Raw genomic sequence first — 23,276 nt, forward strand, 5'->3', positions numbered from 1 at the left:
AGCAGTGCCCCCATAAAGAGGGCACAGGAGGCAAAAGGTTTCTGTAGGCCAGTGGAGGTCATAGGAATGAGGAAGGACAGATGGACCTTCCAGTACTGAGCAATGTGAAGCGTTCTACCACTCAATTAGAGAACCCTGGCATTACAATTGTTGTTGTTGTTTTTTAAATATGAAAAGAAAAAAAAAAAAACTTTGTGAAGGGCAGCAAAAATTACCAAGACTGTGCAGGTGCTGCTGAGACCAGCACAGAGGGCAGCTCCAGCTGTGCCTCTCAAGCTCTCCAGCAGAGGTCAGGCTCTCCAGCAGCAGCTCAACACAGCCAAGTCCACTGAGCTGCTTTTTTGCATGGTGTTCTAAAGAGTGCACAGACTGCAACTACTGATAGAGCATTCTCAATAAGCAAACATGCTGCAGCGTATCTGGGGTTACATTTCTTTACCCTTCATAGAAACCACATAATCTCAACTTCATTACTTCATGAACAGTACTTTCAAAGTCAGAGAGGAGCAGAAAGAAATCAGTTAAAAGTAGGGAAAAAAAATCAGAGCAGTAACTCATCTTTCTTAAGAAATGTTATTATTAACATTTGCCACACACTGTACACAAGCAGGTACAAACCCTAGCTTTCCTAAGATTGTTGTCAACACTGGAGATAGCTAGCCACTCATTTCAACACTAGATATTCAACCTATACAATCTGATTATTTAAATCAGATTTAAAATATAAATTATCTTATAAGTAAATCAATCTTTAACTATAATTATACCCAGGCTGGATGTGCCTCTGGGCAGCCTGGTCTAGTGGTTGGCAACCCTGCACATAGCAGGTGGGTAGAAACTAGATGACCATTGGGGTCCTTTTCAACCCAGGCCATTCTGTGATTCTATAAAGCACCGAATTCCTCATGCCTGGTCTTCTTCAAGACTGTGCCAAAACAGTTCAGGACAGTTGCTCTCTCTGCTTTCCCTCATCCCCCAAGGCACAGGATTTCTGAGAAAGACTCATGACTTCAGGGAAAACAGCCAACCCACCCCCACTTTCCTCAGCCATCAGACATGTGGCATCCATCAAACAGCAGCCCCACTCTCAGCTCTTGTTTGGAATGCTCACTGTTTGTGAAGTCTTCATGGAGTAATTCTATATCTGATTTCAGAAGGAAACAGCTGGACTGCAAGAAATGCACATGACAAGTCATAATTGACATAACTCAAATAGTGCACGTTTATTCTGAACAGTATTTCTAAAGAGTCTGAGAAAAACAAAAACATGCTTCTGATGTACAAGGGCAATGATATAGATAATAACGGACCAACTCGTTGGTAAAGAATTTGCTTCCCCTGCAACTTAATTTGTAACGTTGAGAATGCAATTGCAAACTGCAAACAGCATACCTTTAACTAAATTTAAACTCAAGAGACCAGGGGTGGCCTTAGCCAGATTAATCAGAAAGCAGTTGCAGATTCAAAAGAAACATCCAAGTCAGCAAACACTTTACAGAAACACAGACTTTATGCATAGCAGCTGACCCTGGATTACAACATGGGGGAGAATGTAACAATGGATGTTTAGGAGATCAAATTTTTACTAGACATCACAGGGCACCATCAAGAATTAACAAAATATCACAGAAGTTTGTTTCAATTGTAACAGTATGTCATATTTAGTTGGCAACTTCAACCATTAGCTGCATCATGTAAACTCAGCCAGTTTCTGTATACACAAAATAAATTCTCTCCCCTCCCCCTCCCAAAAAAGAGGGATATCTCTCCTGGATGAATCTTTTTCGCCTGTACCATGGTGTCCTCCAGCAGGAGTCTCTCTGTAGATATCATGCTTCAGTCCACGTACAACAAAACCAATTGCAGAGATTCAGGAATAATATGTAAATACACAGTTAACTCTCTAAAGCTGCTAGTTGCATATACCTTTTTCTCACTAGATCCTCATCCAGAACAGAAGTGCTGGCGTGTTTTTTTTCTTTTCTCCATTGAAACTCCCACCCAACTTCAAAAAAAGTTTACTTGTTCATAAACAGTTATTTTCAAGCTAGAAAGAGGTCCTGCTGCAGCAAAATATGAAGTAACTGAAGTTCTCTGCAGTAAGCTCATACTTCAGAGTTTCAGTGACTCCGGATAACAGTACTAAGATGCAGCATTCTCTTGGCCAACTCGGCCAATATACTAATACAACTGTTTGTTGTTCACAGCTACTGACCTGCACTCTCCTTCATCCATGTACAGGGAACACAGCTTTCTAAGAGACTGAGATTAAACCTTGTATTCAACAACCGTTTTCCAGGATTGGAAAAGGAGTCTTACGTGTGTGGTCACTCTCACTTCCACTTCTTACAACACATTTAATCAGAAGTTACAATGAGGCAGGTTTGCTGTGAAACAGGAGCTCTAAGAATTGTTTTCAGGGATACATTCATAGAATGATGGCAGCCCAAAGCAAAGAGAGACAGAAACAAAGGTTACTCCAAGTAAGTTCAGACATCAGACTTGTACTTTTAAACCTGAAGGAAAACTGTCTGCAAAACACACTGATTTGTGGAAGCCTACGACAACAGCAAATCCTAAGAATTCATATCCCCACACCCATCTACCCAACCCAAACACTTACCATTTAGTTCTAGAAGAATGAAGAGCACTTTGCTTGGCACCAGAGGCAGCTATGGTCTAAGTTACAGCTGTGCTGCATGAACATCCTCAAGTACAATACTATCTCTCTCCCACCACATACTTCTCTTGGTTTGGTCTACAGATGGCCAGGGAAACTATGTTGGCATATGACAAGCTAATTGTGCTTCAATACATTCCCTCCTCAAGACAGATATAGAACTGCCAACATAACCAGTGCAAGCAGGTCCTGGCAGTACTAAAAATAAGCTTTTGTCAAAACTAGGTTGCTTCTGGACAAAGAAACTGTTGCTTCCTAGCCAGAGTCCGCTACCAAGTGTTGCAAACACAGGTGCTCAGGCCATGCAGAGGGGCTTTTGTTGTTAGAGACCTGCCCACCACCAAGACTCAATTAGTGCAAACCTAGCAAACAGAATAGCTATTTTCCAGCATAGGTCTGTCAAGAAGCATTCCAATAACACTACACACCTCTGGGAAAGTAGTAGCAATTCTGGAGCAGCTTGTATAGTCACCCCTCCAGGTAACAAAGGACCATATAGTGTGCAATGAGGGGTACCATCCCTTGCCTCTTCACAACTCCCATCTTGAAATCCTTGGTTCCCAACTCACCTTCAAATGAATGGACAGCACCTGCTAACAAGATGTACGCTGCAATGCGCACTAGAGGTTGGCAGGCTTTCAAAGCAGATGAATTCAAGATGCAGGTTCAAACTTCAAAAGAAAACAAACAGGAAAAGAATGCAGTTCAATATCTACTTGGGAAACAGGGCAGGGTGGTGTTGTCTCAGCTCAGTGCACTTCCCCAGATGCTTGGAGAAAAGTCCAAGCTTAAGCTGGTATCTGTATTGGCATACACAGAATTGCTGGCAACAGTGCATTGAAAGGAGCACTGATTCATGCAAAGAAAGCATTATAGGATGCAAAGCAGAGCTTAGAGTTTGCTGTAGCTTTTCTGAGGTTACAGCACCAGGAAGAAGCCATTCAGCCTATTTTCCAAACCCACAAATTGGTCTAGTACACACTGCTCTCTCCAGCGCTCCACAAACATCACTTGAAGAGAGGAGAACTGCATTATTATGGCTGAAGGGTAGAAGGAAAAGAATCTTCAAAAGAGCAAACCATACTGTTTTTAAACCACCTCCTTCTGAAGAAGCACATAAACACAGCAAGCCAAGCCAATCCCAAAAAAATCCAGGAGACTCCTGCAAAGCAGTGTGATTGGGGTCAGATTCTTGTTTGCCTTCTCAGCCTTGCTGCCTGGTTTCTTCAACCCTTGACTCATTTCAGATTTGTCACCACAGGTTTAGCATCTGTAGCAAGTTTATCTGGAGACAGGTGTTTGCCTTACATGATCAACATGGGTAAAGTGGTCACAGTCACTCTTCCCATTCCAACAGTACAGATAAAACTCTCAATGAGCCCTACAGCACTTCACCCATTTTTAAAGCAAGGATCTTGCCTCAGGATTTTTTTTTAATAGGTTTACTCCTGCCAACGTTAGCTCTAGCTCTTACTCTGTCAGTCATCTGCTGAGAATGTGATAAATGGAGATAAGGAAAAACAAAGTCCACTCTAAACCCTCCTCAGTCAGTTAAGAAATGTAGCACCAGCTTGGGTGAGATTTAAAAAAAAAAAAAAAAAAAAACATTCAAAAATATCAGCCTAGGCAGAGTGAAAAAGTATGGTAAAGTAGCCTGCCCTTCTCAGCAAATGATGGAGGAAAAAGCCATACTCAAAAATATTGGGAAGAACTACGTACTTTCTTGAGGTGGGGGGGGAACTAGGAAGAAGAGTGGGAAGTATTGAAATAACACTCAAAGGCTGGGGGAGTAAAGTACCCTGTAGGTTATAAAAATAATACAGAAGTCAAAAGGACAAGATATTGCTTTTCCTTTTCTCCCCCTCAGATTTACATTCTGCTTATTGAAAGAATTCTCTGAAGGAAACCTGTCATCAGGATACCCTGCTCAAGCCCTTCACACCTCAAACTAAAGAGATTTGCACACCTCTTCCCACCTCAATCAGAACAACACCACAAAAAAACACCTTAAAAAAAAAAAAAAAAAACAAACCCCAAACGTGATCTGACAATCCTTGGAAGAAGCATTACATTTTGTTGGAGAGAGGTCAAGATAAAAAAAAAAATTAAAAATAAGAGGATGACAATGAAGGTGTATAATTAAAAAAAAAAAATTATCAATAGGCCTCTCTTTCCTTATTTGGCGACAAGCAAGTGCAAGAAAGTGTTCATTGGGGTTTTGTTCAGTTGTCGGTCTTTTGCACATCTGCGTTCTGGCCAAGACAAGGGGCTTTGAGGTTTTTCTGCAGCACATGAGCATCTGCGGGCTCTATCCTCTTGTAGTAGTTTTTCTTCGTCTCAATGATCTCAAAGCCAAACTTCCTGTAGAAGTCAATTGCTGACTCATTGCTGATCTGGACGTGCCTAGGACAGAGAGACAGGTATCAGAACTCTCCACAGTATAAAGTTGTGCATTCGTGCTGTGAACAAAGGATAAAGGAAGAAAGAAATGAATTATCTATCTAGAGAGGGATGACTGTAGTTCTAAGACTTGCAGTTTTGGTCTTCCCACAGGTTATCCTGAGCTAACGTGGTTCCTGGATGATCTGTGGCAAATATCATGAGAAATGGCAAATACTTCCCTTCAGGAAAGCTATTCTGAGGAATACAAATAGCTGAGACTTAAATACTGATAGCTCGGTAATTTCAAATTTTCTTCATTTGGAAGTGATGGATAGTTTATGGAAATACATATAACAAAGTCATATAGCAGTAAAAGCTCTGAAGCGAAAATTTAACTATTTTTAAACTTCCTTTGGAAACACTTCTTATATGACCCAAAGCAACGCGTAGGATTCATCACTCAGACAGCTCTAACACAAAACTGATGATGACACTGAATAAGATTTTAACTCTTTACTCCTTGCTAACCACACTCCTCTCCTCACAGAAAGCTACGGCAGCACAAAGCAGCCCTTGAGACTTACAGAAGTCCTTTCCCTTTTAACCCCCTAAGTTTTACAGATCTTGCTCCAGTGTATTCCCACAATTTGAAGGCCTCCAAAACAGCCCTTAGTTCTTCATTCTAAGCAGCCAGTGCATTTATTTCCAAAAGTTACACTACAAAAAAAAGTCTGGCTCAGCAAAAGACATTCACTAAGCACTTCCAAAATCCAGTGGACACTGAACAAGCTCATGAATCACTTTGTCAAACACCAGGCTGCACAACCATAGACACAAAGCAACTCCAGAAGCTAAAGCAGAGCAAAACAAAATATTAGTTTAAGCCCAATAAACACCAAATACCTAAAAGAAAGCTTCAAAATAACATGTTTAAACAATGATATCAAACTAGGGGCCAAAGCTGCGCGTTCAGTTTGTAGCTGCACAAATAACAGAGCAACAAAACCAATGGTCAATAGAAAAATTCTGTTGTGCCTGTGAAACCTATTTGCTGTCATCCCAAAATCCTACTCTGATAAGCTACAAGAAGGATTACAAAGGTTTTGTTTTATTGCACTAAAACCAGCAAACAGTTCTATCACTGTGCACACAGTTATATGCAAAAAAACAAAAAACAAAACAAAGAAGGAAGTTTGTGCCTGTTAGAAGGCATCTGAGAGAATTCATTACTACTTCCTCTAAGAGAGGATAGCAGGAATACAAGCCAAAAGCAGCTTTGACCAAACTCCTCTTTAAAATACCTACTCCTCTTACAGAGCAAGCACAAAGATACAACAGTAGTGGATTTGGAAGAATTTACACCTTCTTGGCAGAGAAGGTCTCAGTTTGAGGAGAAAGTTATTCATTTTTCCAGTGATATCAGTGTCCAAAACACTCTTCACTGCACATCTTTAAAAGTCCTGGCAAGAGTTCAGGCTACCGTGGAAACGCATCTTAAGTGCATCCAAGCCACAGACATTGTAGGACTATCCTCACAGCGCCCTGTGATTGTGCCAGTATAGCCAGGAAGTTGTGACCAAGGAGGGAGCTGGTTCTGAAGTGATTTTGGCCAAAACTGTTCTACAGGGAACTATTAAGGCAGCCCTTTCAAGTAGCCCTGTCCTCTACCCCAGTGCTTGTTCACATGTCGATATCACACCAAGTGCTTACAGAGATGTGGCTGATATTTTGGAAACAGACACAAACCAACCAACCCCAGAAGCAAAACACTTAGTTTTCCCCAGCTGTGTCAGATAACTGACCTAGTTTACTGTGCTGCTGCACAAACAGGTGACCTGGCAAACTGCAAGAACTAGAGTAAGCAGTCAGGCCTTGCTACTGAATGCAAATACAGAGTGCCTGTTAAGCACCTCTGGGCTATGTTCTAATCTACATGTTAGTGTTGTAAGAGACAACAGCAAATAACTTAAGACTGTATGCAGAATTTTCTACTACAGGACAATGCTGGATAGTTAAAAAAAAAAAAAAAATCAACTTATTTCTTCAAATCACGTAGTGCAACACTGCTACAGATGATCACTTTAACTAAAACAATTTCAAAATAAAGCAAGCCTTAGTAAAGCAAGCAAGCTTTTGGTTTTCTCTGCATCATACAACAAACCCAGAGTACAGCACATCCTCCCTTCTGCTGTTTTTGTTAAATATTCATGAGGAAAGTTGTCTCATAACCCTACAAAGAGATTATAAAACACTTTTGCATTTCCCTCCATTTGATCCCATGTACATCTCTCATTCTCCATAGAAGCATGGGTGCAACTCTTACTTACAGATAGATGTTGTCGAAAGTGCCATCTTTCTCACAGATGTTTAAGACGTGATTCAGCATTTTAGTTCCTGCCAAAAGTTAAAGAAAGACTTAAAATCAGAAATGCACAATCATGTCTGTACTTAGATCACCAACTGCTTTCTGGAACACTTAACCATAAGTAGGATAAAATGACAGATCTCGTGCTGATGACATTGCCATGAAGTTCTAAAACAGAAAACAGAATTTAATACAAAAGACGTCATCTGTAAGAATTGAAGTTCAGGCAGCAAATATGAATTACAAAAAAAAAAGTTGTAGAATTGTAAGAAGTATGTGCTGCAAAAATTTTCACTGTGAACAAGATACCCTTTTAATTATTAAGAAAAGATGCTTAAAACAGTTTTGTTTGTGAAATCTCTCATGGAAGGACCTCCAATAGCCTATGATTTTTCCCCTACTGCTGCACTTGGAGAAAAGCTACTAGAGCAGGCAATAAAATACAGTGTATGAGTACTCCACCATCCTTCTGTACACAAAACTCTGCTGAATTTCATTGTTTCTTTGGAGAAAAACAATTGCTCAGAAGCATATTTTTAAGTCACCTTCTCTAAATACTAGATTCTAGAACTATAATGTAGTTCAAATATGGTCAAAGCAAGGCATAGACTAGTGAGAATATTGACCACTTTTTTTTTTTTTAAATGACAAACCCTATTAAAAATAAAATATTAAGTTATCTTTCCAAAGCAAATAACAAATACCATGAGCTTTTGATTAACTTGGCCCACAGATCTGCAACAGAGAAAACAACTTACTGCTGCACAGACATTAAAGGGGTACTATCTCCGAGCAGCAGTAACTAGAAACAAAAGATATAATTTAAAAGAATGAAGAAGTAACACAATAAAGGACAGATGCATTTCAGGGCTCCACAATATAAAAAGGATATTAAGGCTCTTGAAAGTAAAACCTTGGAAAAAAAAGAAGAGGCAGAGAGGCAGCCTCAATCTGTGCAGCTCCCTGAGGAAGGGAGAGAATAAGGTGCCAGGTCATGCTCCTAGGAACTGATGGCAGGACAAGATATGCACAAGACTGCACAGGGTAGTGGGGGTGGTTTAGGCTGTATATTAGGAAACATTTATTTACCTTGAGGGTGTTAAAACCTAGGAGCAGGCTTCCTAGAGTGGTGGCTCATCACCCATGCCTGTCAGCATTAAGAGGCATTTGGACAATGCTCTCATCAACATGCTTTAACTTCCAGTTAGCCTGGAAGAAAGCATGCAGGTAGCTCCCTTCCAAGTGAACTACCCCATGTGAAATGCATACAGGCTCCATATTTTAAACAAACTATTTTAGAATATCTCTCTGCTTCAATTTCATATTTACAGAAGTTTATATCACAGAACTAAAACAGCATGATTAAAAGAATTTGAAATCCTGAACAATAAAGTTCTAAAAACAAAAACAAACAACCAAACCAAAACAAAAACCACCACCAAAAGACAGGAAAGCAAGAACATGTTATAAGTCATTATTTTCCCAAAGCAACTACTGCTCTAAAAGTACATCTTGAGATATCTTGGCTAAAGCAGCAAAAAACTCTACAAGGCAATTTAAAAGGCTGCCCAGACAACCTTGTTTGTTTGATGACAAGACACAAAGGAGCCTCCTCACCTATTCCTAGCCGTCGGTAGGGTGCCAGGCATCCAAGTGTCATGATATACAGCCTCTTCTGGTTCTGGGAGTGATCCACCCTACAACACACTGCTCCCACCGCAATATCATTGAAGTAGGCTGTCAGGGAGAGAAACAAAGCGTTATCAGTCACAAATCTCAAACTATCCATGCAACTCCTTTGTTTAAACCCTGTATATGCCTTCCCAGCTGTTAACTCCCTGACCCAGATAAAGTCATACATTATGACTAACATTAAGGCAAATTACCAGGGGTACTCTAACATAGTGTTTATTACTTATTCTTAACTGTAATAAGCAAATGGTTTCAGGAGGTAAGTTGGCAGCGCACATCTATGAAGTCTTCTGCTGTAACAGAAAACACACCTCTTTACAGTAAAATGCAAGCTATTTATAACATAAACCCTTTGAGGCTGGGACAGCAGCTTTTTAAGATTCCAGCAGTTATGTGTCATTATGTTAAGTGACCAAATAGCAGAATCTGCTACTGAAAAGCATTAAGGATGGCACACCACAGCCCACAGTTGCTGGCAAGAACATCTGTACCTAATTTGGCTAGCTCGCCAACCTCCAGTACGTCCTTGTAGAACTTGTCGTTGTAGCTGACAGGAAAGATGACTTGGTTTAGCCTCTTCAGCTGCTTAATGTTGTGGGGTGTCACATCTCCCAGCTCGATCCGGCTACTGGAACAAATCAAAATATGCTTAACATTGACACACTCTAAAATTTCTATGGACACCAAAGATCAGTTGCTTTATATTTAGAGAACTGTTCCATCTAATGATCAGTCTAATACATATTTGAACCACAGTGTTAACCCACAAAATTAGCTTCCATCAAGTGGCTGCTTTAACTACAAAAATACAATATAAATCAGTGCTATACAGTCAAAGTTTGAGGCCACACTACACTGACATATTTATAAGATGCGCTGCTTTATGGAGTGATTGACAGAAAAACATCTAGGAGAATACTAACCTCTGTAGAAGCTTAAAAAAAAAAAAAAACTTGAACATGAAGGACAGAAGGCTAGGAGAGACCAAGAAAATGAAGAGTTTGTATTGACAGGTGGCAGAATTAAGAAATGAATGAAGTTTATACTTAGAGATGAGTGAAATGCCACCATACATCTATAACACAATAATACTGTGTGCAGTAGAAAACTCATATTAAGCCTATTAATATGCAACAGTGCCACTGCCAAGGCGATATGTGCATCGATATGATCATCACTAAAGTCATCCTTCCTGTTGACTGAGAGCAGAACAATAACCTTGAAACCCTCATACTGCACCAAACTATGCTCAGAAGAAATAACCCAAGCTTTTCCCTTTTCTAAAACTAGTTTTCTGTTAAAAGCACTATCTCAAGGACTACAAGAATGAAAAGTAAAGAACAAGTCCATCAAAATCTTTCTTGGTCATCTGGACATCAGAAGACATAGGCAGGAACAAAGCCAATACACTCTATGTTAGAAATGTATGCAGTTGCAGGTTTATCTGCAGTCCTGTTCTACTGAACACATACAGGGCAATCAGGTTGTTTAATACCTCATCATTGTTACATACACCATTCACAGCCTTATTATTATTATTTTCCAAGCATGATTTTGAAAAGGCAGTTTTATGAGACTTTTGTATGCCACACTTCAAAATTACTTCTAGTAACGTGTGGTAGTGGCTTTCCATCTCTAATTTCCTTTGGATGGAAAACAAACAACAACAAAACCCAAACCTTAAACAATTAGTACTCCACATCACATGATTTTTAGTGCCATTATCAATGATGGTAATAGATATGCAGTGTTTTCTAGCCATTATACTACAGCTTGCATAATGGTCAGAAATACTACAGGAATGGAGTAATGCTACTTCATAAAGCATAACTTGCCCTCATACCCACTTTTCTTTTACAGCCTTCAGTTCTGCAAAGCTATTGCAGCCTCACATGTCAAGGATTATGACTGCCTACTCTCCGATATGACACAGTCATAGCCAACTACTGAGCATGCAGAAGTCAAACCATTTGTAAGCTTGGCCTATCTTTTAGAGAGACAACTGGCCTTAATTAACGAATTGTTGATGATTGTGTAATTCCATCAGATTAATATGTTCCAGTTAAATACCTTAACTACAAATGGACAAAACAACTGGATGGTATTTAGATTGTGAACTTGGCTGACACCAGAGCCTAATCTTTCACCACATATTTGCCAAATGGATTAAAAAGCACCCTGGTGTTGAGCATCTCACGCCAGTACCAGTGCTTGCAGGTTGTTCCAATCAGCTTTCTGTGTACTCCATGCCACACTGAAAAGCTGAATCTTCTTCCTTCTCAACTACAGCTTGCCTCATGTTCTGCCCAACTGGATGGCAATCTTCAGATCTCTTATCACAGCTAGACAGTACATTCTCCAACAGTGATCAAGAATGACAGGAGACCACTCTCTCCATATTTTTATCTATTTTAGCCTATGCAGGCATACTAGAAGTAGCACCAATTAGACACTGTTGAAGTTTCTAGCTATAAATCAACACGCTCTGCTGAAACAGCCTGCACTGTCCCTTTTCCACGACCTCTACTGCCTCCAGCCCTTAATTTCACAATCTTTTCCACCTGTAGAATCATAGAATCACAAGGTTGGAAACTACCTACAAGATCATCTAGTCCAACCGTCTCCTCATCACCACTGCCACCACTAGCACTAACCCACATCACGCAGCACGTCGTCCAGATGCCTCTTGAGCATGCCAGGGACAGCGACTCCACCACCTCCCTGGGCAGCCATTCCAGTGCCTGACCACTCTCTGAGAGAAAAAGTTCTTCCTTATGTCTAACCTAAACCTCCTCTGGTACAACTGGCAGCCATTACCCCATGTCCTACTTGTTGCCTGGGAGAAGAGGCCAAATCCCTCTTCCCCAGCAACCTCCCTTCAGGAAGTTGTAGAGTGCAATGAGGTCTCCCCTGAGCCTCCTCTTCTCCAGACTGAACAATCCCAGCTCCCTCAGCCGCTCCTCATAAGACTTGTTGCTCCAGACCCCTCACCAGTTTCACTGCCCTTTTCTGGACACACTCCAGGACCTCAACATCTTTCCTGTAGTGAGGAGCCCAAAACTGAACACAGTACTCGAGGTGCAGCCTCACCAGTGCTGAGTACAGGGGGCTGATCACCTCCCTGCTCCTGCTGGCCACACTATTTCTAATGCAGGCCAGGATGCCATTGGCCCTCTTGCCCACCTGGGCACACTGTGGGCTCATGTTCAGCCTCGCATCAACCAACACCCCCAGGTCCTTCTCTTCTTCACACTCACCCAGCCACTTAGCCCCAAACCTGCAGCGCTGCATGGGGTTGTTGTGCCCAAAGTGCAGGACCCAACACTTGGCCTTGTTGAACCTCATCCCATTCACCTCAGCCCAGTGGTCCAGCCTGTCTAAATCCCTCTGAAGATAATCTTGCTCTCAAAATTCTTTTCTTCACATACCACAAGCTCTGAGAATTATATTCTAACATAAAGCACTGAGCTAGCAACAGAGGATCTGTACACACCACAGGAATACTGCACTGTAAACAAGCATACTGTTAAATGATAGTTATTAGACAGTGAGGTAACTGTAATGCTTGTTCTACAACCAGCTTAATGCAGCTGTTCAAGCTAGCACAGCTGGCCTTCTTCAGGCACACAAATGGCAACAAGTTGTTCCCCTATCCCAGCCAGCAGCACCACTACTTTGTCTCACAAGGGGCAAGAATAAGACCACAGTGCATGAGGTTCCCTCCCAGATAAATTTATGTCTAGCATCCTGCTTGAGTAAAGCATCTCAGCAGCACTGCAAGAGAAGACTTCTGCACCAAGTGGAAACCAAAGGGAGCAGGTCTCATCCGCCCAGTGAGATCAGATGAGCTGCAAAGCATAATGCCAATAAGAAAGGAGAAAAATCTCACATTTAGTCTCCCAAAAGCTTAGACCTCTTGTCCAAAATTATTTTATACTAACCTTGGTGACATCTTTCTATTTTTAAGAAGTAGGTTCAAGCCTCAGTAGATCAGTAACACTAGCCCAAACCTTTATGATGAGCTTATGGTAGACTTCTTAGAGCAACTCCTCCTTAACACTTCAGCAAAAATCCCCAGACTACAATCAGGTACTACATGCTTTCTAATATTTTAGTTTTTGATGAAGTGCAAAGTAAGACATTAGAAGACAGTGGATTGAACATTTCCAATAAATAAAGCTGACATGGCCGAGGAGACATGGCCAGAAGACTGGCCTTCATCAGGAAGGTTCCAGACAGGAAAAAGAGAGAAGCAGAGCAAGACACCACCTCTCAGGCTACAAGACCAGAGAAACTGCTCCAGTAGCACACAGCTGAAAGGTGTTGTTGCCTAATTTCCCAGAGCCCCTGGGCTCCCCTCACCACCACTTGCAACATTAATTGCTGTCTCCAACATCTCCTTCTGTCCATCTCCTGTGCTCTGCCACTAGCTGTTTCTTCCCAGGGTGAGAATTACAGCAGGGCCAGCAAGATATCCTGGAGGACAGTATGAAAGAAATCTAAGAATCACTACAGCATATTGGTTTTGCTTCCTGAATGTGTCTGTTTAAATACTACATATTCAAACCATAAATTACCTTAATGTACAGCACTAGCTGATTAAATCAGCACCACATCTATTGTGCTCAAAACCATTTGAGGCAAACTAAATGAGCCCACAGAAAGGGAGACATACACCATGGCAGTTCACTTTGCCTGAGGACAGCTCAGCAAAAGTGCCACTGGAGCCTTGAGTAGAAACAAGGGAAAGCGAGCATTACTGCTGGAAGAAGCATCTTGTTATCCCTAAGCCACTCATTTCCACCCTCCTACTGGCACAAAGGCGGTAAACCAACCTCAATTAAAACTTTGCCCCCCTGCCTCCCCCCCACCCCCCCAAAAAAGGAAAGTTTAGCTTTAACCCACATCAGTCCCTTGGTTGGGTTTACCATGCAAAATCTTCTGTCAACAGAGGGGGGAAAAAAACCGCCAGAAGCAGAACTGCTTCTTGAGTAGAAGTGCCAGCCTATCCCACATGAAGTTGCTTCTGAAAGAACTGTACAAGAGAAGCATGGGGATCATTTGGTATTCACTTCATCTCAACCTCACATATACAGCAATGTGCACTTTGAACCTAAGGACTTAAAACCACCCAGCCTCAAAAAGAGAAAGAGCCTAGAAGAAAGTACACCAGATAGTCACTCCTTCCATTTCACTGGAGTAAAGGCAATAGCTTTTTTTTTTTTTTTTTAAAAGCTAGTTACAAGTAGACAGGATTTCTAGTTACTTCTCAGCCAAAACAGCAATATAAATTTACTGTATCAGCTGAGGCCCAGATGGGCCAGCTGTGTATTCCAGCTTGGTAGCAGCTGTAATAGAAATACCTAATCTTTACTGCTGCAAAGAAAAAAGTTAAATCACAAAGCATAAGAACACCTGAAGCACTCAGATGTCATCCCTTAACAGATTATTTTATTCCAATCATGTTCTTAGGAAGATACAGTTTACTAGCATTCCAAATAGCATCCCACACAGGAGGTAGCATTCAATTATATTCATTGTAGGCATCAATGCTTCTGGTTCAGAGATGGAACATCCCAAGGCACCCAACTTAAGTAATTCATTTTCATAGGGAGGAACTATGGATTCCCAGCTCATCATATCAGGCCTCTTATTACATGCAGTGCTCTACCCTTACCTAGGTTGAGCACCAGTCAACTGGAGCCACTCAGACAACACCCACTGCAAGGCTGTTCCCAAGCCATCACTATTCTCATATTTATGCATTCTTCTGATTTCCACTCAAATTAATTCAAGTTCTAACCATATGCTCTTCCAGTAGTTGATGTGAGTCGATACTCCTTACCCACAGCCTGTATCTTCAGAGAGCTACCATGCCATTCAGCTTTCATTCCATCTAAAGCCAAGATCCCAGCCTCCTTCTTTAGTGCTGCCTCTTAATTCCTGCTGCTGTCTTCGCAACTCCTTCAGATTAATTCTCCTTAAACACAACTAACCAAAACTGCTTACAGCACTCTAAATGCAAACCCTGTACAACATCAACAGCTTTTCCTCATCTCTACTGGAAGCATCTTCCTGACATAACCCAGGACTACATTTGCATTTCAGCAACATAATATGACTCAGTTACTGAGAAAAACCACACTCAGAGGTGAACTGGTTTCTGGTCCATAAGGCGCACAGCAGTGTTGCCCAGCTACGTCAGAGCCGAGTGAAGCGTGATTCACGAAATCCTGATGGAAATGAGTGCCATGGAGAACTTACTGAAACTGGATGTATGCCCAGAACATCAACATTAAGACTCTGGCTCTTACATGCGTTAGCCTAAAGTCCTTTAAGCACTTGCAAGAAAAACAAAAAGTGCACACCTTCTGTATGAACAAATGCAATCCAATTAATGATGTTGCAACTGCATTCCTTCACATGCAGCTACTAACAGAGCTGCAGTTTGAACACAGTTGAGTTACTTTTCCTATAATGGCTTAAATTCAGACTGGTGGAAGTAATAGGGGTTATGTGAGAGATCAGCATCTGCTTTTGTTGTTAAGGCTGTACTTTGCTTTTTGATGCATACTAAAGCAGGGCTGCTATAAAGAAGTTCATAAGAAGTTAATTTCCAGAATTAAGAGTTCAGAAGTAAAAATGATTCAGTCACAGGAACAGCCAGTATTGTACACTAGTTTAAAGCAGACAGTGAGAAAAAGGGGAAATTCCAGATTTCTTAATGCTGGAAGAATCTCAGCCTCATTCAGCTTTAAGCAGTATCAGTCCCTCCCCAGAGGGATGTGCCTGACTGCAACAGATTCTTCATAACCGATAGCTGGGCCTAGGCTTATTTAAAGCATCTGGTGCTCTAAATTTAGCTGAACTGTATCTGCAACTTGCAAAATGCACTGAGGTACAGTGGAAGAGGCAGGAGAAGAAGCAGGGGAAGAAGACTGCCTGAACAAATGAAAGGACTTCAGAGAAGGTCTGTCACCCCATTACGCAGCCAGCTTGCTTTATTGCTTCTATTTTGGCTTCCAAGTCAAAGAAGGAGTCTAGACAGGATAATCCACTCCCATAAAATAAAACCAAACCAGAGCTAGGAAAGCTATAGACCTGGAGGGTGTGGCTTTACTTAGATTCAGCTCCAAAGCCAAAAGAGCCTCTCCAGTTTTTTTTTTTTTTTTAATGTATGTTACTATTATTTTTTAAATAGATGAGCAGTCCTGCTAGGCACACAAGCTAGTCTAGTTCTTGTGGGCAGACTAGAATGTTCTTGATTATTTAGAAGATCTGCTGGCTAGGAATTTGCAAGGATAAGTGCAAGTCTAATATGATTCTGAGCCCCAGCCTCCTTTACTGTGACTTACTGCTGAGAGCACATACTCACACAACACCTGACATCCTGCTACAAGTTATCCCCAGCTGTGTGCTGGATTGTACAACAGCACAGTGAAGTGCACAAAGAAATCCAAGTAGTTTCAGAAACAGAATTAACAGAAGACTTCACCCAAGACGTGCGCTTCAAAGGGATCTAGATGCAAAGAGGTTTCTCTGGCACCTGATCTAATTCCACAAAACGGTTCAGACAATACCAGTCCCCTTTCCTTCACAAACGAAAGTACATGGCGCATTACAGCCAAGGTATCTTTATCATATTTAGACATTTGCTCTTCTCCAACTTACATCAAACTATCGTACAGAACACCAACTGACCACCCAAACAATAACAACCCTAAAGCTACAGCAGCAATGCTATCATGAAGAGTCTCAGCTGCCTGGTTATGCAAGTGCAAGAGGAAGACAAGGAGATAATTTCAAAAAGAGTAAAAAAAAAAAAATAAAAAATAAAAAAAAAATCAACTTTATGGAGAGAAATCAAGAGATGTCATTCTGTAGCCGAATACAAAGAACAGAAATCACCACATGCAGCTGACAAATTTGAACTAACAGAAATAAGTGACTGCTGATCTAGAAGAGAAAAACAGCCGTACGTAACATCACTTAGTAGCTCACAATGCTGCTTCTTCAAAGCACTTCATGAAGACCTATTGTGTTACATCTGCCTGTCCCAGGTACAGTGAAAGAGGAAACAACTTGCCTGCGATCATATAGCAGATAAAGAGCTGCCAGAAATCCCAACTCCCCACTGCTGGTCTAACCACTTTTCCTTATTAGCCAGGTGAGCTCACGAGCACATTCAGATTTTGAACCACAATTCCAGTCAAAGCAGGAATACTTCACCAGTTTGAAATAACTCCAAATTTTTTGTGGCTCCACAACCAATACTCCTGGAATGCTTACAAATTACAGCCCTCTTCCATACCCTCAGTGTTCTTAGATATGAAAACTATAATCCTTATTTGCATCCTAGGAAATAATGAATCTTCACTAATTAATATTCATAAAATACTTAATGATCTTCAAGTGACAGCAGAGGTTTACTTTCAAATTCAAATTAGAAGTGATCCTGAGTTCACCAAGTGCCTTATTTACACAAATCTGAATGGCTGAAAGACATTTCTTGTATTTATAATTAGTTAACCACTCTGTATAGAACTGACTTTCAAGAGACAGGCATTTACCTGCTTTATACAAACTATTTATATGTGTTATGGAAACACCTTTCCTCACAAATGCTTGTGTTCATTTGATTAGTAAAGAAAATACAGCAAGCACCCATACTTAACATTTTAATCCCAGGTTTATTTATAAGATGTTCAAATTATGTATTATATATTACAAAAACGTGTTATCTATTTTATGTGCTTACCTTCAGTACTTTCTAGGCAACAATCACTGCAAGCAACTAACTAATAAAGCATAGAAGGTGGCTTTATCTCCCCCCTCCTTTCTAATTCTCAAGAATGAGTTCTGCTCAACTGGAAATTTTGTGCTAAAGGGCTACTTATTAAAAACAAACAAGGATTCTTTAACTGCAAATTTCGATGTAACTCAATCTTTACTGGCAGAAACTCCAAGCACCAGCTAGACAAGATTGCCCTAAGCCATAAGTTGCTGCATCGGCCTCCCCCATGCACTCGAGAACATAATACAATGTTAAGATGGTGGAAATGGGAAGATTTCTCAGGAGTCAAGATTCAAGCCTGCTAAGAACCAGAAATGAACAGTCTGTGAAATAATGGGAAGAGGAAGGGCACGTGAGCTCAGGAAGCATTTCGTACATCGACAGCTAACTGTGCTGCATGGCATTCTCATCTGCTGCTCTTATTCTCATCACTAACACAGTAACTCCACCCCCAGGAAAATTGAAATACCTTAGTTTAGTGCCCCAGTGACAGCATTATGAAAGTGGGTTTGCTTCTATCTTCTATAAAGCCTCATTTCATTTCCCTTCTTTAATGAATTCAATAACATTTTCTTTGATACAAAGACACAGTTACCCCATTTCAACGCTCCGCTTCTCTGTTCTCAGGTCTTCAAGTATAAGAGTCTTCTAACAATGAGTGAGTCTTCTTTGCAGACTTCTCTCTTATCATCCCCACCTCAAGTCTCCTTCCTGGAAAAACTTCTGCTCTTCTAAGGCTCCCGGGAAGAACACACGGGTCACTTCATCCCTTACCCTCTTTTAACAAGGAGCAGAAAGTAATCCCGAAATTGCCTGCCCTACCTGGAGAAAAAGGGATGCAAGGGACCAACGCACTTCCCCTTTATCAGTTCTCAAAGAAGTAAAGAGACCTGATTTCTCTTGTCATGCCCTCCTCCTCTTCTGGGAAAAAAGGGTCTAGTGCCTTCTCAGATTCTTGTTTGAACAATTCTACTATTTGCCAAATGGGCAGGCTTTTCAAGTTCTGAATCATTTCCACTTGTATAAAAGTATTTATCTGGCTCAACCATCACTCCTTATTAGCCATGTCAGTGGAAAAGGAAAACGCATAATTTCTCTTGTCTTCAGGAGACAGCAGCAGAATCCATGGCATGTGGTGATTAACTAAAGATACTACATTTTTCACAGAAGAACTGCCTAAGTTAGCATGTTTCAAACTTGCAAGCCCATAAAAAGTCTGTGAATAGTCAAACACCACACAAGAGCAAAGATTAGGCTGCAGGATGCTTTCATAAAACAACCACAGTCCTTGCTGTTTTCCTTTCCTGACAGTCCTTCCTATCTCATGGTGTGTCTTAAGCTGATTACTGAATTAAACTTGAAGCGGCAAAAGTTATACATTAGATTAAAAGAACCTACAGTAAGCTGCACTGATATAGAAGAGATTAAGTAACTTGTAAGCACACTAAGCAAAGTCTAAATTTACTAACCAAGAGATTAAATGCAGGAAGTACAACTCACACTTGGACATTTCTAGGAGAAATTCCCAAATCAAACATTAATTTTAAGTTCAATTACTTTTTTTTTTTTTTTTACTCCTGCCTCCAGTGCATGTGACAAATCAGCAATTCTCATAAGCTTGGAGCTTCCTCCCATATACACTGAGCTTAGCACCATGCTGTGTAGAGGCAAACATATCAACAGACCTGCCTAAACTCTGTAACTCTAACTTGGGAAGGAGTGGAGAGAGAAATACTCCCTGTTCTTGTGAGAATCACAAACAACTACAGGGCCTTGAAAGATATGCTTCACAATTGTGTGAAGCAGTCAGAGGTATGAGAACTTACCTATAACTATTCATTGCATTTAAATATGCTGAATTTGGTACTCTGCTGTTACATTCAGTGCTCTCCAGCTGCAGTGCCACTTCCACAGAGCCAGCTAAAGTAGCACAAGCCAGCACCATGATGTTCCATTGCAGCAGTTGCCTTCTGCATGGGGCTGGTCTGGAGGCTTTGTGGCAGCGAGTGGAACCTCTAGAGACCATAAGGCGTACTGAACTGTAACACAGAAGCTTGAAGGCAGTCTCTTCCAATACAGATATATAAGAAGACTATGCAAGGATTTTTAAGACACTGGTAGCGGTTCCCTAGTCCGAGCAATTGTTCATCATGTGGCCAAGATATAATACATAATACAACCAACAAGCAATTCCTGATAAAAATCAAGGAGATCTTTGGTCCTCAGCACAAAACAGCACACCTGCACAGGATCACAGGTGCAGGGCCTTGCTCACTGCACAGCTCATATACAGTGCATGCTATGTAATGCTCTCTCTTGCACAGCGGGTAGAGCATGTGATGGAGCACACACATCACATCCCCTGGGTAATGTGACTTTGAGATAAGGACAATGGGAAAAAGCTGGATTTCTCACAGGCTTCTTCTGAACTGAAACAGATCAGGAAAACACCTATACTGCAAAGCCTCAAAATGCCACAGTCACCAGCAAGTGTTCAAGAATCAGTGCAAGATTTCCTGTTTTCCTCCTTAAAAACAATCAGAAAATCTGTAACCAAAATTCAAAGCTGCTGAGCAGCAAGTGAATCAGCACTGTGAAAGCAATAAAGAATAGGGGGAATTATTTACATCTGTCTACAAATACAGTTTACTACAGACAACACAACTTGAGTCCTTCTCACTGCTATTTTTCCCTCAAGCAAATATAGTCTAAAGTAGATTTTCAAATTCCAGAACTAACAATAACAACAGTTATGAATGCAATAAATGAAAAAAAAGAAGTGGCCCTCCAGAGGTTCGTTAAGTTCACTAAGGAATTAACTTAGTTTTACAAATCACATTTAAGGTGAAAAAAAGGGGGGAAACATAACGGGTTTCTAAATCACTAAAATCATTCAGGAGATGAAGGAAGACTGAACATAAAGCCAAGCAGCACAAAAGCAGGAGAGAGACAACAGTAATTACAAAGTCAGAAGCTGGTATTTAAGCCACCAAATTAAAAACAAAACAAACAAAAAAAACCCACAAACACTTTCCTTGAAATAAGAGGTCCTCTGTAAAAGAGGTCACCTAACCTAACATACTTTGATGACAGAAACACTAATCTAAGTGCCATTAACACATTATGTGTTACTTTGAATTCAGAGTGCTAACAAAGAGGGCTGCAAGCAATGTGCTGAGAGCTCAGACTTCACCATCTGAAGTGCTCCCAAAATCCTCTATGCTTCATGGTCTGCATGTTACCATGCAACATACGCGCTCCCAGAAAAAAAAGAAAAGACACTCAGATGGAGTCAGTTTGTTCAAAAGAACTGGTCCACAATTCTGAATTAAATACTGAAAACAGATCCAATCCCTTCAAACAAGACATTACTTTCTATATGCCAGAGTTGAAGCTTTAGATCTATTTTGGGACATCCCTTCTAACAGCACCCTGATCTTTGTAGCTTGACAAACAATTTGCTTTTGTTCCAGAGTAACCCAGTGTAATTTAATGTTTTCCTTCTGATGTGTTCATCTAGTCCTTTCCATCTCTTACTGCATTTATATTGGATTTTTGGCTTAATTCTATCATCCCATTTGCCTCTGTGAATTTTAAAAGAACACCTGGATTCAATACGAAGATTTTACCCAGCACAAGAACTTGCCGCGTGATGCTAACTGTACTTTAAAAAGACAGGCACGTGATACTCTTCAAAGAGATGAAGAAATACCAGAAAAGCAGAAATATGCCAGCAGAAAACCTGAAGGCATCCATTCTCAAGTCACACTGGTGATAAAGCTACCTTTAAGCAAAGCAAAGAAATATAAGTCAAGTCTGGTGCTCTGAAAGCAAAAGAAGTTAAGGATCGTTGTATTGTTTTTGTTCTGCTTTTTAATAAAAAGAAGTTAGAAAAGTTCCCCGGTAGAACTCCTGTGCAGCACAAGCAAAGCTGGGACCCAGCTTCTGACAGAGCATGGCAGCAGAGCAGGCAGCTCAGGCTGCAATCTGCCTCAGCACCCTCAGGCTCCCACCAGCAGGGCTCCATGCAGCACAGCCAAACCCCACAGCTCAGTCACTCAGTTGGGCCAGTAGAGGGTGGAAGGAAGTAGTCCTCAAATTAGAGATGAGCAAAGACCAAGCCATTTAGCACTCAGTCCTCACTAAATGCCCCATTTCACCTACAGCATTCCAGAAGATTGTTCAAGACCTTAACACACCTACCTAGCATTAGCTATGAATTGGTTCATTTTTAATTGCAATCAGCAGTGAACTTCTTTCCTACAGATACTCGTCAGCCCCTCACAATGCAGGAAGTGGCTTATGAGCTGTAGGAAATGGCTAAGTACCTGTTATCAGGCAGCCTTCCTGCATGACCTCACCCCAATTGCTAATAAGCTAAACCCCTTACCATTTCTTAGCAAAAGCTTAAGTGCTTCGGCTTCCATTCACCCCCGCCTTAAGCTGCAAAACTGGAATAGTGTTACGCAAGGCTGAGTATTACAAGTTTCAAGAGGACTGGTTTATTGCTGCTTTGAGAAACAGCTGCAGAAAACCACCTTTACATCCAAGAAGAAAGTGAGGCAGGGGGAGGAAGGTCCGTGGAACGCAGATGGCCCTGAACCAAGGAGCACTGGGTAATCTAAGAGGCTGAGACAACTGCCTCAAAGCAACCTGCACAAGGTCACGCGGGTCACCTGGCCCCGAAGCCAACCCAAGTGCCCCCAGCCCGGTGCTCACATCTCGCTCCCTAGCGGTGGCAGCAGGCAGGGTGCCGCAGCAGGCAGGGTGCCCCATCAGCCACACCTGACCACCGGAAGGTCTTCCGGAGCCACCGAGGTGTAAAGACAGCCTCCCGGCACCGCTCCTTCCACCCATCCATACAAACTATCGCTTCAAGACTTCAACCCACGCTACAATCAGGCGGACGGCATCAGCTACGATAAAATAAAATAGCCTGCTGGAGACGGGCAGACTCACAGAACCACGAGGGCTCATTTCACTGCCGGACCAGCACTCAGGAGCAGCCCGCAGCCCAAGGCCTCCCCGATCTCCTCGAGAACACGGACAGCCACTCCCACGGGGTGAAGAAGCCTCCAAGCGAGACGGCCTATGCAGGCCCCGCACCCACCGCCCGGCCGGGCCCCACACTCACCCCTTCATGGCGCGGCCTGCCCGTTCCCTGCGTCCCCGCTAGCAGCGCGCAGGGCCCGACGACTCGATTTGGGCCTTTCCCTCCTCCTCCACCGGCTCCTCGGGCCGGGCAGCTCGAGCGGCTCAGCCTCCCGCTCCTGGGACCGCTCCACATGGGCCGCCGCCGCCGCCTCCTCCTTCTTCTTCTTCTTCAACCACCGCCCGCCCTCACGACCCCTCACCTCACGCCG

At 41.8% G+C, this 23,276-nt stretch overlaps 1 protein-coding gene across 2 annotated transcripts; it reads right to left on the bottom strand.

The window, feature by feature from the left end:
* Positions 1–1,198: 1,198 nt before the first annotated feature.
* NAA50 (N-alpha-acetyltransferase 50, NatE catalytic subunit) lies at positions 1,199–23,265 on the bottom strand. 2 transcript variants are annotated; one of them, XM_042868131.1, is made up of 5 exons: positions 23,048–23,265; positions 9,611–9,744; positions 9,045–9,164; positions 7,390–7,456; positions 1,199–5,083 (listed from the first exon to the last, which is right to left on the bottom strand). In XM_042868131.1, exons 1-5 carry the CDS (start codon positions 23,053–23,055, stop codon positions 4,903–4,905), a joined length of 510 nt encoding a protein of 169 aa, XP_042724065.1. In that variant the 5' UTR covers positions 23,056–23,265; the 3' UTR covers positions 1,199–4,902. The 2 variants fall into 2 exon arrangements, with proteins under 2 accessions (XP_042724065.1, XP_042724064.1); XM_042868130.1 differs by having other exon boundaries at positions 9,611–9,747.
* Positions 23,266–23,276: the final 11 nt, after the last annotated feature.

The sequence above is a fragment of the Lagopus leucura genome, unplaced genomic scaffold, assembly GCF_019238085.1.
Source record: "Lagopus leucura isolate 7727_CA_CO unplaced genomic scaffold, USGS_WTPT01 Super-Scaffold_100001, whole genome shotgun sequence".
Taxonomy (NCBI): Eukaryota; Metazoa; Chordata; class Aves; order Galliformes; family Phasianidae; genus Lagopus; species Lagopus leucura.

What these genes read in the sequence shown, in the direction of transcription:
- NAA50 (XM_042868130.1), bottom strand. An exon ending in TGGCGAGCTAGCCAAATTAG is followed by an intron (nt 9,165 to 9,610) that starts GTACAGATGTTC and finishes TCTCCCTGACAG; the next exon opens with CCTACTTCAATGATATTGCG. An exon ending in ACTTTCGACAACATCTATCT is followed by an intron (nt 5,084 to 7,389) that starts GTAAGTAAGAGT and finishes TCTCTGTCCTAG; the next exon opens with GCACGTCCAGATCAGCAATG.